Consider the following 19,699-nt stretch of genomic DNA (forward strand, 5'->3'; position numbering starts at 1 on the left):
CACGGATCAACCGATTTGAATGGTTCAAAAACATTCGATTCCTATTGATAGGAGAAGAGCTGATTAGTTTTTGGCTAAGGCAGGTCCAGCCGTTTCGGAGATACGGAGCAAAGAGTGCAGAAAATAGAAATCGACTTTTTGAGAGAACGGAGTATTCGATTTGAATGATCTAAAAAACATTCAATTAGTAATGATTGGGAGAGGTGTTTATTAGTTTTTGGCAAAGGCAGGCCCAGCCATTTCGAAGATACGGAGCTAAATATGTAAAAAATGGCAGTTTTTGAGAAAACTAAGCGTCAGATTCAATTGATTCAAAGAACTTTCTGCTTGTCTTAACCAAATAATTAATTTTGGGAAAAAAAAATTGTTTCAACTTTTTTTTTTTAAATTTTTTGTATATCGAAAATAATTCAGATTTTATTTTTAATTCTGACTATAGTTCTAATATACTTTATAAATAATTTCAACTCTGCAATTCAGTTTATATAATTCTTATAAATATTAGACAATGTTACAATATTTATAATAATCTATTTGAAAACATTCAGTATTCCTCGAACATTTCGTTACGGTACGGGAAGTTCCAGCAATTTGCCTTAAGGCACGTTGCCATAATTGCCTCAAGACAGAATTCCACTTACAGCTAGTTTAAGATTTTAATTGACACAATTTTGTTCATTAAATAATTTTCGTTAAAATGTTTATTTTTGAAGATATTTACAAAAAAAAACGAAGAAAAATGCCAAAAATATATGAATTTTTACTAGACAGTAACTTGAAAAGTATTTGTTTGTTTGAAAAACTTTATGAAACCATTTTTTGAAATCACCACTGAGAAGAGGTAACATTCTCCCGAGGGGGGCGACGGAGTCTAAATTATTTTCACTTTTGAACTTGAGAGTAAGATGAACCCAATTCCATAATTTCATGCAAATCGTAGCACAGTAAAAAAATCCGAACCAAAACGCTCCATTGACTAGAGTATATATATCTTCTTACCTATCGCTCTCTGGCATATCAGACGCATCCGAGTACCTCTGCTCCTGCTGCCCATAAATCGACCTCTCCAACTCGTTCTGCTGCTGCAGCAGGCTCTGCTTAACGGTGGGGCTTGCAGGAGGCACCGAATCCGCAGAGCAGGTGCTGCTAGCCTTCGACCGTCTCTTTGGAGGCAGCGCAGGAGGAGTCACAGACGTAGTTTGACTAGAATTACTAGTGGTGCTGGTGTTGGAGGCTTTCGGCGAAGGCGGTGCTAGATTTGTAGAACTCTGCGGCGAAATAGAACTTATCGAGTTTTTGGGCGTGGAGCAGGTCGATATCTCGATTTCTGTTGCAGCAGGAAGCGTTGATAGGTGACGCGACGGTGGTGGTTGACTGTGCCGGTAAGGTGATAAACTAGAACAAAAATGATGAGTGAAACTTCAAAACCATTATATCAGTGTCTTTTATTTATTTATTTATTTATTGAAGTAAAACTTCTTTAGGCGCGACATGGGTGTAAATCCGTACAAATGCAACGGAAATTGTTACGCCAAGCTGAAGTGAGAGTCATTCGCTCTCGATGATATGATTTCTATATGGGTCGATTTTTATTATCTTAAACAAACGTAAACAAAATTGAAATTCACAAGTACAAATATAAAAAAAATTATATACAACTACAACTATATTCAACTAAACAATAAAAACAATAAAATGAAACAATAAGTTTATTTTTTAAGCAATAATTTAACAAAAGTATATCTAATTTAATTAATTCATTATCACTATCGAGTATATTGAGTACTTTTCACCAAAAACAAACTTATGAGTAAGAAAGACCGAAAACTCATATAAAGATCATATTACATTATTATAATAAACTGTATTATCTGTGTCCGATGTGTTAAATTAGCATAATCTCTAATATTAAAATAAAAATAATGTAAAAAAGACCAAGAACTCATAAAAGATCATATTACATTATTATAATAAACTGTATTGTCTGTATCCGATGTGTTAAATTAGCATAATCTCTAATATTAAAATAAAAATAATTTTCTACATTAATTTAAGATCGGATTCTTTGTCGAGATAAATAATAAGTTACTATGATTGTTGAGTACTGTTATTCAAAACAATGTGATGCTTCTATAGTATTTTCAAACTTCGTTTTCGAAAAATAATATTTTATAAGAAGCAAAAATATTTAGTAATTATCATAATTATTATGTATAAAGTTAGAAAAAAATAAAGATTACGCAGAGGTAATCTGTATGATATAAAATATTTTGGCGCAAATATCACTTAAAAAATCGTTACATTTTTACAAAAGATGAAACAAACATCATTATCTATCATTCCAATTTTATTTATTGTAACACGATATGAAGCCCTTAGTAAAGCAATAAATATTCAGTTTAATGACGAGTTGAGATAATATTTGACATTTGTTTATCACATAGAATCACTTGAAGATATAGCTGTTTATGCGAATGTTTATGGAATTTAAAGATAAATCTGTTCCAAGAAATTTAAACTTTAGTGTATTATGTATCAAATAGCGCTTATGTAAATATACCAAAAATACCGGTATTTTGGGGTAAATATCGGTAAAAATACCGCCGAAAAATCGAACGGTTTACCGGTAATTCGGTATACCGGTATTGCATTCCCTAGTGCGTACGTCACCGAAAGCGTGCTTTATAGCATCGGAAGAATATTTTATCCCGTCCCCCATAAATAATTGTAGAGCAAATAATCGCAAATAATGAAACATATGAAAAATCTGCGCTGCGTAAGAAATGTAAGTTTATTGAAGTAATTTGTACTATTCGAGTTTTTCGAGTTTACTACATACCTTTGAGGTTATTACTAAAATGGAAAATATTTTTACAAAAGACAGATACTACAGTTGCTCACAGAATGAAACTGTATTGCCAGCGAAATAGTCAAAACAAACAAGCAGTCAATAATGAAGTTCTACAAACATAATTACACGAAAAGTGAAATTGTGAGAACAATATTTCTTTATTGGAAATTTAAAGAAAGTTTACATGTTTCTCTTTTATGATGGCTTTGAAGACTAATTTTAATTTGTTATAATAGTAATTATAAAATTGACGCAGGTTCAAAGCCTTTTACAAACTCTGAAAGATCAAGATTACATTGTCAAAGAAAACAACTGCAGGAAATTACATCGGTTACTGTCAATTTATTAAAAAATCTTGAGCCAGGTATCAATTTAGATGTTAATGTCAACACCATTGACATAAGTAAGAATCTCTTTTTGCTATTTAATCCTGAAAAACGCTTCGACTATTCACATTTAAACATATTATTCTGTTATCTTTTTAGATGAAAGTACTGCTGTTACTTTTTCTGATACACCAACTACATCACGTCAATTGTAAATTAATGATTCTGCATAAATGTGACTGATAATGTGACAAGAACTGATCTTTTGCAAGAGTCAAATGAAATATTTGAACTTCCATATAAAGACTTCAATTTGTTTAGGAATGCACGAAAATTGTTTGAAAAACAATTTACAAATGATAGCTTTGGCAATGTATGTTTTGTGTGTGATCGACTTTGGTTTCAAAGTGACTTAAAAATATTAAATGAAGCTCAAAAACAAATTCTTAATAATGGTTTTCTGAATATTGATTCGAATAATCAGGTTGGATGTCAAACTTGTCGAAAGGCATTAAATTCAGGTAAAATTCCCACTTTGTGTAAATTTAACGGGTTTGTATTTCCACCTATACCAAATTATCTGCTTAAACTAGATACTGTATCTCAATGTTTAATTTCACCTAGGCTATGTTTCATGCATATTAGACGATTGCGACATGCAAATGGGCAACTTGGAATATTTGGCCAAATTATAAATGTGCCTGTTGACGTTACAAATATGGTTAATTTATTACCTCGTAATATTGATGATGATCATTGCATTAACGTTCACATAGATCAAGCTATGTGCAGGGTTTGATAAATAGTTACAAACAAATATAAAAGTATGGCTTCAATTTGTTAGGCAAGACGGATATTACAGCTGTTCAAATAATGAGATTATATCGCCAGCGAAAAAGTAAAAAAATACAAACAGTAAATGAATGTATGTTAATTTTAATTACATGAAGTTCTTCAAACACAATTATTACATGATGAGTGAAGTTGCGAAAACAATATTTGTTTAGGAGTTATTTAACATAATCCACTGTGTGAAAGAATATTATAGAATTTATTAATCAGCAACTACTTCATTTCTCTAATGAAGGTTCGAGTCCTAAATGCTAATTACAATGACAAACCGATCATGTCATATTTCAAGTATGACTTTAATTACATTATTGTTTTCAAACATTATAAATATTATTAATGGTATTAAAAATATATAATTTATAATTTATCAATATATAAATGTGTATAATGTTTGACACTAATAAATGTGTGCATCACGAGTGTTACCATATTACTAATAAACATTATTCAAAATTGTTATATGATGTATTTATTTTTACTTAACTTAAATTTGCTACTTTGTACAGTAGCAAATAAGTTTTACTTCAATCGCGTGTGATCCTTACGCGCACTCTTTTTTTAATTGTTTTTCTTATTCATAAACAAGCCGTAATCAATAATAATAAATATTATTTCAGACTTTTGTCTTCTATCCCTTACCTCATGGTGGCGCTATGCGCCATATGATGTCCCTGCCGACTCGTAACGAATCCTGCGCCGGTGCTCCACTGCTCCTGCGCGGCGCAGGCGTGCACCGAATGCCTCGTGAATTCTCCGACGCCTCCTCCGCCGATGATGTACTGCGCCGAGCAGGCCGATGAGGACGTCGTGCAGGCCGACATCGTCATACCGGCGCCTCCTGGTCTCGAACAGTTTCCGAACATCTCCATGTATGCCATTACTGTGGAAAGGTCACGAGGTGAAGGAGGAAAGAAATAGAATGCAATTAGTAAGGGTTGATTTTGACAAAAAATTGTAATTTTATTGAATTGAGAAAAAATGTAATTTTAGAGTTTTGTTTCAACATATTTTGTAAATAATTTAAAAAATATAAATAAAATCAATCTCAATATGTAGGATCTTTTATGCACTATTTTATCAAATGTTGTTTAAGTAAAGGACGTTTTGAGACTATGGTTTGTGCCATCATATCAGCAAATTTATATAGAGCAATTCTGCCTCATAACAATTAGTTGTCATGGCGACGCTATCTTATGCTTGTTTATTGGTAGAGAAAACTGTGAAAATGTTTATCTATTTGCCTTACAATCAGGCGTATTTTACATATAAACAATGCAAGGAATAATCTTATAATAACTGGATCGTCAAAGATTCTTTTACCATAACATTCTTCCTTGCTTGTTTACTTGTAAAAAACGCCTTATAGCACAGCAAAGAGATACACATTTCACAGTTTTCACTACCAATAAACAAGAATAAGTTGGCGTTGCCATGACAACGCTATGCTAAGAGGCAGAATTGCCCATTTAGTAACTAATTTTATTTGCTATGGCGATGAAATCCAGAAACACTTGCCTTATGAAGTTAAGATAGAAGAGAAAAAAATGTATAAAATATTTTCTTTGAGTTTTGATTGAAGCAAGGTGCATTTTCAACATAATATGTATGAACAGAATCCTGCACATTTTATAAATTTATCGTTCGAATTAATTGAAAATATGTTGAGACAAAACAAAAATTACATATATATGATAAAACATACAATTGATGTGCGGAGCTTTACATATTAAACACACACAATTAATTTTTTTCGATATCTAATATCATTTATGATTTTACTGTTCTGAATTAAGTCTCCTTTTAACAAAAAAATAATTTTGACCAAGACTTTTATTCATAAATATTTCCTGCATCTATAAGGTTATGGCATGTCTCCATCTTCAGAAACTATTAAAAATTATTAAATTATATAACAAAAGGTAACTTTTAATTCAGAAAAATAAAATCATGAAGAAATATATATGCAAAAACACGCATGTTCTTCAGAAACATCTAAAAAATAATCCGCTAAAATTTAAAGTCCACCGAGAAGCATTAAAAAAAATAAATAAAAATAATTAGGAAGCAGAATAGAAGTGGTCGGTTGTTGTCTAGAATATCTGGAGTGTTTCTGTACTAAGTGAAAAAATTAATTACCATAAAAAATTCAATGAATTAGCATTTCAATTAAAGGACTAATAAAAAATTTAACAAATAGAAATATTTATAAGGATTTTTCAATCAATCAATCAATTAATCAATATAACAGGCGATCCGCGCGCCTCTTTAGTCTTCTTTTAGAACTAATACTGCAATTTAGCATAGACACGAACCTTATCGTCGTTAACATTCCATGAATTGAACCTGATTTATTTAAAAATATTTTAACAACAATAAAATGGCCAAACCAATTATTTCTTATTTAGTATTTCTCAATTAAATTGTATAAATAAATAAATAAGTTTGTTTTAATTATTAACACCAAATTGACCGTGTCAAATTCATTTTTGTGATTTAGTTGAAAATATATTTTACAGCCGTATATTTTGTTATCATTAATCAAGTTTATCTTTTCTATATAAAACTTATCTAAAATTAAAACCAAAGGGTAGATTTACGTGCTACAGTAGGTGGCGCCCCTATGGAGAGAGGAAACAATTAAAATTGAACAATGTAGTTTATGTTTCAATTATCTTTCCGATTAATATTTGTCCTCCTGTTTACTACCAACCGACCTCAACCAAAATCAAATAAATAAATTGCTAAAAGCTGCAGCTTTATATCTATTTCGAAAGAAGGAAAGATTTGAGAAAAAAAAAGTGAATTGATTCGATTTCAATTCGATTTAGCGACTTACCAGAATAAGCCACTGTATGGAACACTAAATTGGGGAGGAAGGAACACAACATTTATTATAAACAATTCAAATTCAACAAATCATTTGTTGTTTCATATTGTTTTCGTAGTGTTGCTTTAATAATGTGACTGAGATAATGATATAGAGATAATGGATAAATGATTAATAATATAATATATATATTATATATATATATATATATATATATATATATTAATTTTTAATACTAATATATGAAGATAAATATTAATAATTCTTAATATCAAATTAGAAGTAAAGTTATCTCAGAACATTTTCAGAATATCAATAACTTTATCTACGACCAGTTATTATATCAAGATACAACCATTTATTTAAATCCATTAACTTTTTATCTTCAATCTACCACTTTATCCATTATCTCCTTTTCTCATATATCGACATGCATCAAATTCTTCAAATATCGATTCCCTGATCAAGCTTTTGTTATAATTATCGATCCAATTATAAACCTGTACTATCTGGACTGTTTTCATCATAAAACATAATAAATGTGATAGATTTGTGTTAATAAATGTACTAAATAATTGAAAAATAATCCTAAAAATGAAGTATGCTGGTTATCGATACAAGATGTAAAAGAAGTTAGTAAAATATTGGATTTAATTCAGACTTCTATGATTTAAAAGTATTAAAAAAAGTATCTTTATGCTTTTCTTATACAAAAAGTATATCAATTACTTTGGCAGTCCAGGTAGTACTTATAGGTTCCTTTTCTTTCAAGCAATTTTGAAGCATAAAGCTTACAATACTCAAATGTAGTAATGTTTATGTTTATGTTAATGTAAATATGTTAATACACAAATTTATTTAACTTACTGTGTTTTTTCTTCAGTGGTAACGGTGGTGGTTCTGCTGAATCTAAAGATGAGTGTTCTTTGGGTCGTCTCTCAAATGTTTCTTCGGACGAAGACAGATTGCTCAATAGACTAGAATAATAAATAATATTAAAATAAGTATATAGTAAATATTGCATAATATGATAGACTAACCTTTCATTATTTTGGTATTCATCTTCGTCCAAAAGATTGTCATAGGTCGAATGGTGTCTTTCTCTTTTTTGTCGACTCTTTATTGTTTTTTCTGGTAATACAGGTGGAAGATTGTCATCTGGATAAAAAACAAACAAATATATATATATATATATATATATATATATATATATTTTCGCATATAATAATTGTTCGACGTTGACACATGTTTTGATATTTTTTATAAAATAATTACATATACATTACAAATAAAGAAATTAAAAAAATATATAAACTAACAATATTAACTGAAACATGTTTTGCTTTTGATACACAACTTCTTATTTAAAGAATGAGAATTTAAGTGTTTGAATTTATTTAAAAAAAGATTTGCATCAAAAAATTTTGGTATAAATTTGAATTTTCTACAACGCAACAAAAAGTTTCGTTTGTTTATCAAATTTACAAGTTTTAAATTTAAAGAAGAGTAAGAACTAAATTTTACCCTGATGTGGTATCCACAATGCAATTCTAAAATCAAAAGCAAAACATGTTTCAGTTAATATTATTAGCTTATATAAATATTTTTATTTTTTTCTTCGCAATGTATATGTAATTATTTTATAAAATAATGTTTGTTTTGTTTTTTCCTGGTGTGATACTGTTAACAAAGAATTGCTAAATGATGACACACAATCCGTGTCGAAACTTATATTTTAAATAAATATTTTGTATTTATTTGTTTCTTTCATTTCGACGACTGGCTGAAAATCACATCAAGATATATGTTTATATATATATATATATATATATATATATATATATACTAGCTGACCCGGTAAACGTTGTTTTGCCATTGTTTGCCAATGTTTCTAGTATCAAATGTTTAGTACGAAAATAACTAACTGATTGCAAATGTGGTGCACAAGTGAAAGGAGCAGCTAACAAAACCCATATGAATAGTTTTCCCACTGCAAAGCACGCTACATATAAATGTCTCTTAATAGTCTTTGCAAGTTTCAACTTAATCCGGAACTGATTCTAATTAAATTGAATTGGCACATTTGAAGTTTCAAAATTTTGATATATCATTACCGCGCTTTTGCATTAATTTGGTAATTTTTGAATTACGAATCAAAATCCAATAATTCATTTTTAAACTATATTGTTATGTGGCATGTCCACGAGATCGAAAAAAATTGAGATATTGGAAAATTTGCCACAGATTTGTATGGTACCTATAGTTCCCTATCAAAAATTGTTATATCTTCAGATTTTAATATTCAATCTCTCTATTTTTTTTGCAAAAATTGCTCTTTATGCAAACCATTTATCAACTAAATACTGTTTGTGCGCATGAGGAAATATTTGCATAATGGCATAATGAGAGAGGCAAACAACCCTTGATAAAAATGATTTTTTTTAAAACTAAAATTAATGCTTCATCACAACATCAGAAAAATATCATTTAAAATTCAGTAAACAAAACACTCACTGACTGAAAGCGTGGTGAAAAATTATTCGATTACTAAAATGGCAATTTTAAAATAGAGATTTGTGGAAGGAGGGTGAAAATTTAAAGTTGTATGCATTTTTAGTTCCGCATTATGAACATTGAAATTAAAAGAAAATTGATTGCAAAATTAAAAATGAAAGTTAGGCGTAGACAACCCTTGATAAAAATAGGTAGTTTTTTTTTAATTAACTCGAGTTCCATGAATTTTTAATTCCTAATTCTTGAAAATTTGGGGCAATTGTGTTATTGTTTTTGATTGTGGTCCTAGAAATGTTATTAACGGTTACGATTCCAAAGTTTAAAAGAATAAAATTAGTAAAAATTAACCAAAATTAATCAAATCAAATTAATCAAAAGCTCATAAGTTTCAAAAAACGTGAGATAATTTTTTCCAAGATAAAATCAATACTATGGCCCTGTTTCGGCCCGACGTTGAGTTCTGGGATACCCTGTATATATCATAGATATAAAATTGTTCTGTACGGGTGTATGATTTGATACTTCTCCTAAACGGTTATTCGGATTTTGATAAATCTTTTTAGAGTTTGTCAAAAGATTTTTTTAAGATTTAACGAACTATAAAACTATAGTAATATTGTAGAAATAAATGGCAAAAATCACAAAAAACTACTTATCATTGTTTGAGATTGAAAACATATGAACTGTCATCTGCTAGAAATCTCAATTCACTTGAAATTTGAATTTAGCTGCAATTATAACCCTAGATAATATTAGAATATAACATACAAGAAAAATGTAATGTCTACATTATTATTGCCGAAAAGCAGCCGTGATGCGTCAGAAATTAAAATGACATAACATACAGTCAACAGTATATATTTGGCAGATGAAATTATATAATTCACTTTAATAAATAACGCAACAAGTCCTAAATTGCATATACATTATCTTTTTAAACTTATGCATATCACATTTTGGTTTACTTTACTAAATTATTCAACAATACAAAAAAATATTTCTACATGTTAAAAAAATGATTTAAAATATTGTTTTATGTATCAAAAATTCATTCGTTTGGCATTGGATATGGAATATTTAGCAAGTTGATCTTACATTAGATTGAAGGAAGAGTGCACATATGAACTAGATTTTACAAATTAAATCACCTAAGATTTGAACATAAACAATGATGTTTATTAAATTATTATTAGGGAAAATATACTTTAGAAATTATAATTGCCAAACAGCAACTGATATGAAAATTATAGACTAAATTATTGAATCAATTATGTTGTGTTGTAAAATCAAGTGTGATATTGTTCTTTTACCAGAGATACTATATTATTTTATTTTGAATTTCTTATACTGCTTATGTCAAGACCATAAATGAATCACAAAGGCAGGACATCAAAAAGGATATTAAAAATTATATGAAAGGATATTAAAAAAATTGTAACTTTTGAATTATAGACTTGGGTACAGAACAACATTTGTCGGGTCATCTAGTATAAATCTATATATATATATATATATATATATATAAGTATATCTATCATTTATCATCTTACCTCCCACAGTGCTAAAATTATCACAAACATCCGAACTCATATTAAATTCATCAGTCTGCACAAGCTGCCCCGACTTGACCACACTTTTAGTAACAACCGTCTTCTTCTCATTTGAAAACTGTTCAAAACTGCTCTGCACATTCATCCCAGTCTTCTCCTTACCACTCCTCCTACTGACAACCTGACTAGCCTCACTAGTCGACTTATTAAATCCTTCCAAATTATTGGAATTCATCATATTCGAGAAAGCGTTTGCCATCATGTTGATATTCATTTTCATGACATCATTATCGTGTGATGTGACTGAGTTGTATGATGATGAGGATGTTGCTTCTTTGGTGAAGAATGATGATGAGCTCGTCTGGACCATGTTGTCAGAGATGGTTCTGGTGGAGTGGTTTTGGCTGATGCCGTTGCTCGAGGTGAAGCCTGTGTAGCTCTGCTGGGATGAACGCTTGGTGAAGGACTGGCAGCTGCTTCGGAGAGACTGCATGCTGGCAAATCCTGGATAAAAGATAAAGGAAACTTAATTGAGAATAATACGAGAGACACCAGCAAGCTGAATAAGAATTTGTTATACAAAATATACTAAAGCTTGATAACAACTTTGTAACGTAATAACAACATTGATGTTACGTAACATATTTTTTTATTTATACATGAATACGTTGGACACATGAATGGTTGCGTTTTTGCAACGTTTATATTTTGCGGAATAAACGTTGATGTGTTTTTCACCCTAAGAAAAAACTTTTTGTAAACGCAACTAATATTTTAATTAAATGTTTATTGAACTAAATTTTTCCAATTATTCCAAGTAACTAGTGATGTATGGAATCGTGCCTTAAGGCAAATTGCTGGAACTTCCTGTACCGTAATGAAATGTTTGAGGAATATTAAATGTTTTCAAATAGATTATTAAAAATAAATACTGTAACATTGTCTAATATTTATAAGAATTATATAAACTGAATTGCAAAGTTGAAAATATTTGTTTAAAGTATATTAGAACTTTAGTCAAAATTAAAAATAAAGTCTGAATTATTTTCGATATACAAAAAAATTTTTTTAGAAAAAAAAAAAAATGAAATAAAATTATTGTTGTACTTGTAAAATTCTTGATGAATGGTATGTAATAAAAAAAATTAAGAATTAGTGGTGTATGGCAAGAATTAAAATTAAAATCTGAATTATTTTCGATAAACAAAAATAATTTTTTCTTTGAAAAAAAAAAATTAGAATATTTTTTTTCTAAAAGCAATCATTTTGTCAACACAAGCAAAAAGTTTTTTGAATCATTCAAATCGGACGCTTAGTTCTCTCAAAAACTGGCATTTTTTCATATTTTGCTCCGTATCTCCAAAACATCTGGACCTGCCTTTGCCAAAAACTAATGACCACTTCTACCCATCATTACAAATTGAATGTTTTTTGAATCAATCAAATCGGACGCTCCGTTCTCTCAAAAACTCGATTTCTAATTTCTGTACTCTTTGCTGCGTAACTCCATAACGAGTGGACCTGCCTTTGCCAAAAACTAATCACATCTCCCTATCAATAGGAATCGAATGTTTTTGAACCATTACAATCGGTCGATCCGTGCGCCCGAAAACGTTGATGAAAAACCGTGTGTATCCTCACATACATATATACACACACATTCATTTTTTCTGAGGTATGCCCTTCCAAATGTTCAGAAACCTTCAACACGTCGAGAAATGCAAAAATTTTCATTTTCGATTTTCGGCCCATTACTATAACTTACCCTACGGGAAGTTAATTGAATGTTTATTGAACTAATATTTTCCAATGATATAATAATTGTAAAAATGAATTTATAGGTTAGTTCATGTCACCTGCCCTCAGGTAAAATGGCATTTACACCTAGTTTCACATAAGATAAAATTTTAAAGTTATAAATACTATTTTACTTTCATTATTCGTATTTTACAGACAAAATATAAGAGCTTATAAATTAGACGACAACGTTTCTATATGTTTACATGAAAAGTAATAAACAAAACTTGATCAAGCGGAGTTAGGTTTAAAGGGCCTTATCTCATATTTCCAAGAATTGATGTGAATTAAATTTATTGAGAAAATTATTTTATCGGACGTTAAGAGACTAATCTTAATTTGAGAAAAGATCTATTGTTATTAACAATGTTGTTATTAAAAATAATGCCATTTGTCGGTCAAAAATGAACATTAGACGTATGTACATCGCATTATCAGATATTTCATAAAGATTATAATAGTAAGTACAAACTTTCTGTACATTTATATGGGTTCGGTGCCAATGTTTACACGTTAGACGACTACGCGGCGCCTACGCGCTTTGATATTTCGAAATTAGCCACGCAGCGCGATTGCTTGAAAAAAAAATCTTCAAAATTTTCGAAAAAAAATCAAAATACAAAAAAAAACAATATAAAAAAAAGTTAATTTCTTTCAAAAAATTTAAAATTTCTCAAAAATCTAATTTTTTCAAAATTTTTTTTCATAATTTAGTATTCGGTACGGGAAGTTTCAGCAATTTGCCATAAGGCACGATGCCATGCACCACTAGTTACTATTTATATTATCAATTTGTTTATATAACTACACTTACCGGATTCGTTAGAATGCCTATGTGTATCACTCGGGACTGAAGTATTTAAATTGGCCTCATCCCAGCAATTGTTGCCTGAAAATGAGAAAGAAAATAATTTTAATTTGATTATACAAAATAATCATGCATAATTATAATATTAATACATTTTATATGTTGGGTATTTCAATTACAGAAAAAAATTTTATAAAAAAATAAAAAAATAGAAATCTCTGTATCATATCAAAGATTGTTAAAAAAATAAATTTAAGTTTAACTTTTTCTTTATAAATAATTTACTACTATTTTTTTTAATTATTAGATTAATATATAAAAATATCCTTTATCTTGTTTTTATTTTTTTCTCGTGTTTATTTTCAATCGATAAACGCAGAATGTTTTCCGATTCCAATAAGTTTGTTTTAGCAAAGTCTCATGTTTGTATACGTTTAGATAAACGCATTTTGCAAACATCGAATCGAACACATTCTTTAGCAATTACTTGGTGTGTATTTATATATATAATCTTGTTATTTGCAAAGTCTGGAATTTCATAAACATTAAACGGTAAACGATTGTAAAAATCATGTAAAAATATTGATAGAAAGTGAATAAAGCTTAAAGAATTGATAACAACTTTGCAATGAAAAAAACAACGTTATCGTTACGTAACAACACGTTATGTGAATACGTAACGGTTGCGTTCTTGCAACGTTTACATTTTACAAAATGAACATTGATGTGTCTTTAAACTTAAGAAAAAACCTTTTGTGAATGTAGCAACTAATATTTTATTTGAATGTTTATTAACCTAATTTACACACTGTTTACCTAATGTATGAAAGAAAAAAATTAATACTGTCGAGATTTTTTTTAACAACTTGCACTTCATCTATTCATGGAGTATAATATATTCGAGATAGCCTATATATTTATTTTAACTGTTGTTTTTATAGTAAACTTTTTTATCATTCATAACAAACAAAAACAAATAATCTATGTTAAAAATAACATACGTAATATACGTAACAACCACGTTTCGAAGACGTAACAGTTAGCTTTTCAACGAAATAAAAGTTTCCTCTGTGTTGCGTGAATGTAACTTCTGTTTAAAAATTGCTGAATAAAAAAATAAAAAAATGTGTACATTTTATATATGTGTATATATTATATTTTTGAAATTATTAAATATTTTCGTTAGTTTCGACACAAAAGAGCGAAGACGAAATATTACAAATAAAAATTGACGTATATGTATGTGCATATATCATCAAAATTTTTAAATACTATGTACGTTTCGACACTAATATGTGTCATCATTTAGCAGTTCAGAACGAAAAAGCACACAAGCACACAAAACATTATAAACAAGAATTAAAATTTTTAAATTAAAATAAATCATTTTTACTAATACATAGATATAACTTATATTTATTCTTTATTCATTAATACAATCTCGAATTTGTATGATAAATCTATGAAACACGCGCCACGTAGCTGCTACGTAACAAATACACCCCAATGTGGAGTAAGAAAATTGTTTATCAAACAGATTTATATGAATATATTACTTGCCAAAACAGTTTTTCATATAAGACCCTTAAATCCTATTTTTCCCTTGCACACTTTCTGGATAAATTGGCAAATATTTATATTTTGTATTAGAAAACACAAAACTATAAAAACACATTCAACAATTAATAAATATACAAATTTCGATCGTTATATGACGTTTGTACACTTTTAGATAAAACTTGTAAAATATTTATGAACTTTTTCATTAGACTCACAACTTTTAGATCACTTCAACAAAAACATTTAAATATCAGTAACTAATAATTTAAAATCATTAAGTATTAAATAAAAATAATTAAAAAATAAACAATATTCAAATCAGACTTAAACGTTCTGTTTTCGAATTTTTTTTATACCGAATGCATCTATTTCGTGAGACGTCTTTGATGAACTAACCAGCTTAACTAATTTCGTGTAGAAATAAGCAAAGTTATATATAAATATATATGTATATGTACATACATATATACATATATGTATATATGTATATATAAATATATAAAAGTGAAGCAGCAAACGGTCTCGGCGAATAAAATGCTCGCTAATCACTCAAAAACATTTCAAAAGTTTTGGCAGAGATTCAGAAAAACAAATAGTATTTTATAATGGACACACAAACATACCAAAGTACATATATACATAATTATATATATATATATATATATATATATATATATATATATATATATACAAATATATAAACATTAAAATCATATCTAAACATATCATATCTCATCATATATTACAAACATTCTCAACGTGCTGCTATTTTAATCGAAGTCTCAGCGAATTAAAATAAAATTATTTTAATTGCTTAATTAATTTTTAATTAAAATTAATTAATGAGTTAATAAATAGTGATAAGCAATATCGATCTACAAGTTTGTTCCTCAATTTTTTTTTAAAAAAAATTCTAAGTTTTATAAACGATTATTTTATTTTTTTTCTCGACCTAATTATGATAAGGAAAAGTAATTAAAAACTAAGACAGCATGACATCATGCCGTAAAGAAAGTTACTGGAACTTCCCGAACAGTAATTTAAAACTTTTAAAAGCTCAGAAAAGGAAACTAGATTTTTTCGAGAATTTTGATTTTTTCTGAACATTTTTGAAAATTACGTAAACATTCAAAAAAATTGAGTACTGAAAATTTCCTTTTTCGAAACTACTAATATTTTGTGAAAACTTTGAATTTTTTTCTCTGAAAATATTGAAAATTTCTTGAAATTTTTTTGATAACCATTTTTATCGGTTGATTCAAATTAACAAATATCTGATTTTCGATCGCCAAACGGCATTTAAAAAAAAAATCTATATCTCAAAAACCGCTAGACCTGCCTTTGCAAAAACTTAATCAATTGTTCAATACAAATGGAATATTTTTATTCAACATTCAAATCGGTTCTCTTAAAAACTTAATTTCCATTTTCTGCAATCTTTGCAGAAACGGCTAGACCTGCTCTTGGCAGAAACTAATTGGCACAAAAATTTGTATCCGCACATACATACATATTACACACACAGATCAATTTTTTTAAGGTATGCCAGAATGTTCAGAAACCTTCAAAACGTGAAGATATGCAAAAAAATTCGTTTTCGATTTTTGGACGATTACAATAACTTACGCTAAATTAATAATTAAAAAAAATGATAACAAGGTTAAATATTAAAACATAAATAAAATTTACAAATATTACTTAAAGTTTGATATCTGTCAAAAAGTAAGTAAACACTTACGTTACTTTTATTGACACTAAAAGAATTGGAATAATAAAACAAGATTCCACAAATCTTCTCTTTTTTTTTCTTTTTATAGAACGATAGGATGATTTATTAAAAGCGTCTATAAAATTAATCATATGTTCAGAAAATATGGTTTTGAATTATTATGAATTTTTTGAAGAACATGTTTATTAATTCGTTTAAAAATATATCATTTTTTTGTTATTTTTTATGGATTTTATATCAATTTTCTATATTGATCATCGATGTTAATTAAATTTTTTACCTTCATTATAAATTTCAGATCAATTTTTAATTTTCATTATCGATTTTGAGTCAAATTTCTAGTATCATTGTCGATTTTAGACCAAATTTCAATTAAGGACATAGATTTTAGATAAATTTTCTATTTACTTATTGATGTTAAATCAAGTCTCTATTTTTATTATATTAAAGTGTATAATAAATAATCACGGAAAATAATTTGAACTTGACGAAAAATAATTTACATACCTTTTTGAGTAATAAGTTAGTTTCAGATAGCAATTAGTAAAAATAATATTTTCATTTCTAATAATCTTAAAGTCTAAAAAACTAATAGAATTATCAATCTATAGTTCATAAGTAAACTGTCATTATTAGAAGAGTTAAAAAATAGAATGACAAATTGAACAAAGTTTAATTGGCAAAATAAACCCATAACACGCTTGCAAAATAAAAAAGCGACATTTTACCTGCCATAAATTCTCAACAAGCACACACCAATAAAACAAATTAAATTGGAATTATTTGAATTCATAAACACTCCACTAGCACAAACTAAAATATATCAACTTCTCTCACTAAAATCATTACAACGACTGAAAACTCTCCGGAGTCCCTACAAATAATCTGCTCTTTCCGGCCATGATGATTTTTTTTCTCGTTAAACAAACACAAATGTATAAATGTACAATTGTTGCGATAATAAAACGAGATATATATGAATTGTTCGCGTAACCATTTATGGATAATTCCATATATGTAAAATGTCTCAATACTACGAATTAAAGGCTGCGGCCAATGTCAGCATCTGTTGAACTTGGACAACAAGTTTTAGCCCACGCAAATAAAATTATGAATTACAAAGAACCATATGATATCGAAATGTGCGGAAATTACGGACATTGATAATGAAAGTGAAATAATAGTAGTTGTATTGAATATGTAATGTAACAGTAGTAGGACAAAATGGTACTCACAAGATATTTTATGATTACATACCTGGTTTATGTTTAAAATCGTACTTTATTTAAAATAATAACACTAATCACACACACACACACACACATTTTATAAGTTTATCTTAATAACTCTAAATTGTGCAATTATTATTAAGTTTAAGCATTATGAATTTAAAAACGTCCATTACGTCCGGTTGACAGCGCGTTTAAAGTGAAAAACTTCAGGCTTGTTTAGTTATTAGCATCTATCTCTTTCTTTCACCATATGTTAGAGGGAGAAAGGAATATGTTCTACAACAATCGGGCAATACTAATTTTTTGGGGAAATTTAAATATAATAATTTTAACAAAGAACTTCAGAAATTTATAAAATTTCAATAATTAGTATCAAAAATGTTCATTAATATGATTTTTTGGATATAATTAACTGTATTGATTTATGTGTTGGTTCATATATATATCTAAAAAAATCTGTTCACACACACACACACACACACACATACTTTTTCCAAATTTGGTCTCATTCGATTCAGAATGGCTTGAAACGTCGAGAAAACATAAAATTAGCAAATCGGATTTTTTGATGAAAACATAAACTTCTTTGGGAAGTTAATAATTTATTATAGGGCTTGGGACAGTTTTATTGAATTTGCAGAATGAATGACAGTTCCATGTGTTTAGAATCTATTTTCTTAATATAGTTGAAAATATATAAATCCTCAATAATAAAAAATATATATTGATTGTATTGTTTGACTAATAAATCATTAAGCCATTTATTGACCTAAACACTTGTGTCGACAACTTTTTGTAAAACAATGAAAAACTCATTTAGTATATCATTAAAAGTAAATAAGTAAATAAGCAAGTAGTATTATTAAAGTTGTGGAAGTAAATATGTGTTTAATTGAAGTTTCCTCACAAATATATATATAAGATTAGTTAAGATTATTATAAGTTTGAAAAAATGTTTCAATAAAAAATAATCCATCAAATAAAATATATAAAAAGTGCATGTATATCTATGTGAGACTCTTATCCATTAACTATTGATCATGACATAAAATATTATGTCGTAACGTTAAAAACAATAAAGATTATATTATAATTTTTTTACTTTTTATTTAATATATCGTCTTAAAAGAATTTATATAGTTATTTATCTATATATATATATAAAAGAGGATCGCTTAAGTTAGAACACTTATAACTCACGAACGGCTGAACCGATTTAGATGAAAATTGACAGGGAGGTAGTTTAGAACCAGGAGAAACATATGTGATACTTTTCGTCCCGTTTTTCATTCATAATAAAATTTATATTTGCTCAAAGTCAAATTGGACCTTTGTGCCTCGCCCTGCTCTACATATATATTTTTTATTGAATTTCCTTCAATTCATTGAATGTTACTTGAAACTTTTCAAAAAGCAGGTCAAAGAAGAAACACTTAATTCATTTTCTATCTCTCCTCGCAGAAATTTGAAAATTTTGTATAAGCTCAGTGGTATTATTTACAATTATACACAAAATCCAGAATCAAAAAAGAATCTGAAAAACTTGAAACGTAATCAATAGGTCGAAAGACCAAAAAAAGACTTGGATTGGATTATACCATGTTTTCTGTAGAAAGTGTATAAAACTTCCAGACAAAATATATACAAACTAAT

The 19,699-nt window shown here is 28.1% G+C and overlaps 1 protein-coding gene across 1 annotated transcript in view; it reads right to left on the minus strand.

Annotated features, from left to right (window-relative positions):
• LOC113387691 (guanine nucleotide-releasing factor 2) overlaps positions 1 to 19,699 on the minus strand; it is a gene marked incomplete in the record, with an annotated part of 99,819 nt that overhangs the window by 26,522 nt on the left and 53,598 nt on the right. Inside the window, 5 exon segments of the mRNA XM_026625054.1 lie at positions 4,670 to 4,909; positions 7,724 to 7,833; positions 7,897 to 8,014; positions 10,921 to 11,424; positions 13,532 to 13,606. Of these exon segments, the coding sequence (XP_026480839.1) occupies positions 4,670 to 4,909; positions 7,724 to 7,833; positions 7,897 to 8,014; positions 10,921 to 11,424; positions 13,532 to 13,606 (1,047 nt within the window).

The sequence above is a fragment of the Ctenocephalides felis genome, unplaced genomic scaffold, assembly GCF_003426905.1.
Source record: "Ctenocephalides felis isolate EL2017-DRISC unplaced genomic scaffold, ASM342690v1 CF-g0.4_SCAFFOLD_03572, whole genome shotgun sequence".
In the NCBI taxonomy this organism is placed as follows: Eukaryota; Metazoa; Arthropoda; class Insecta; order Siphonaptera; family Pulicidae; genus Ctenocephalides; species Ctenocephalides felis.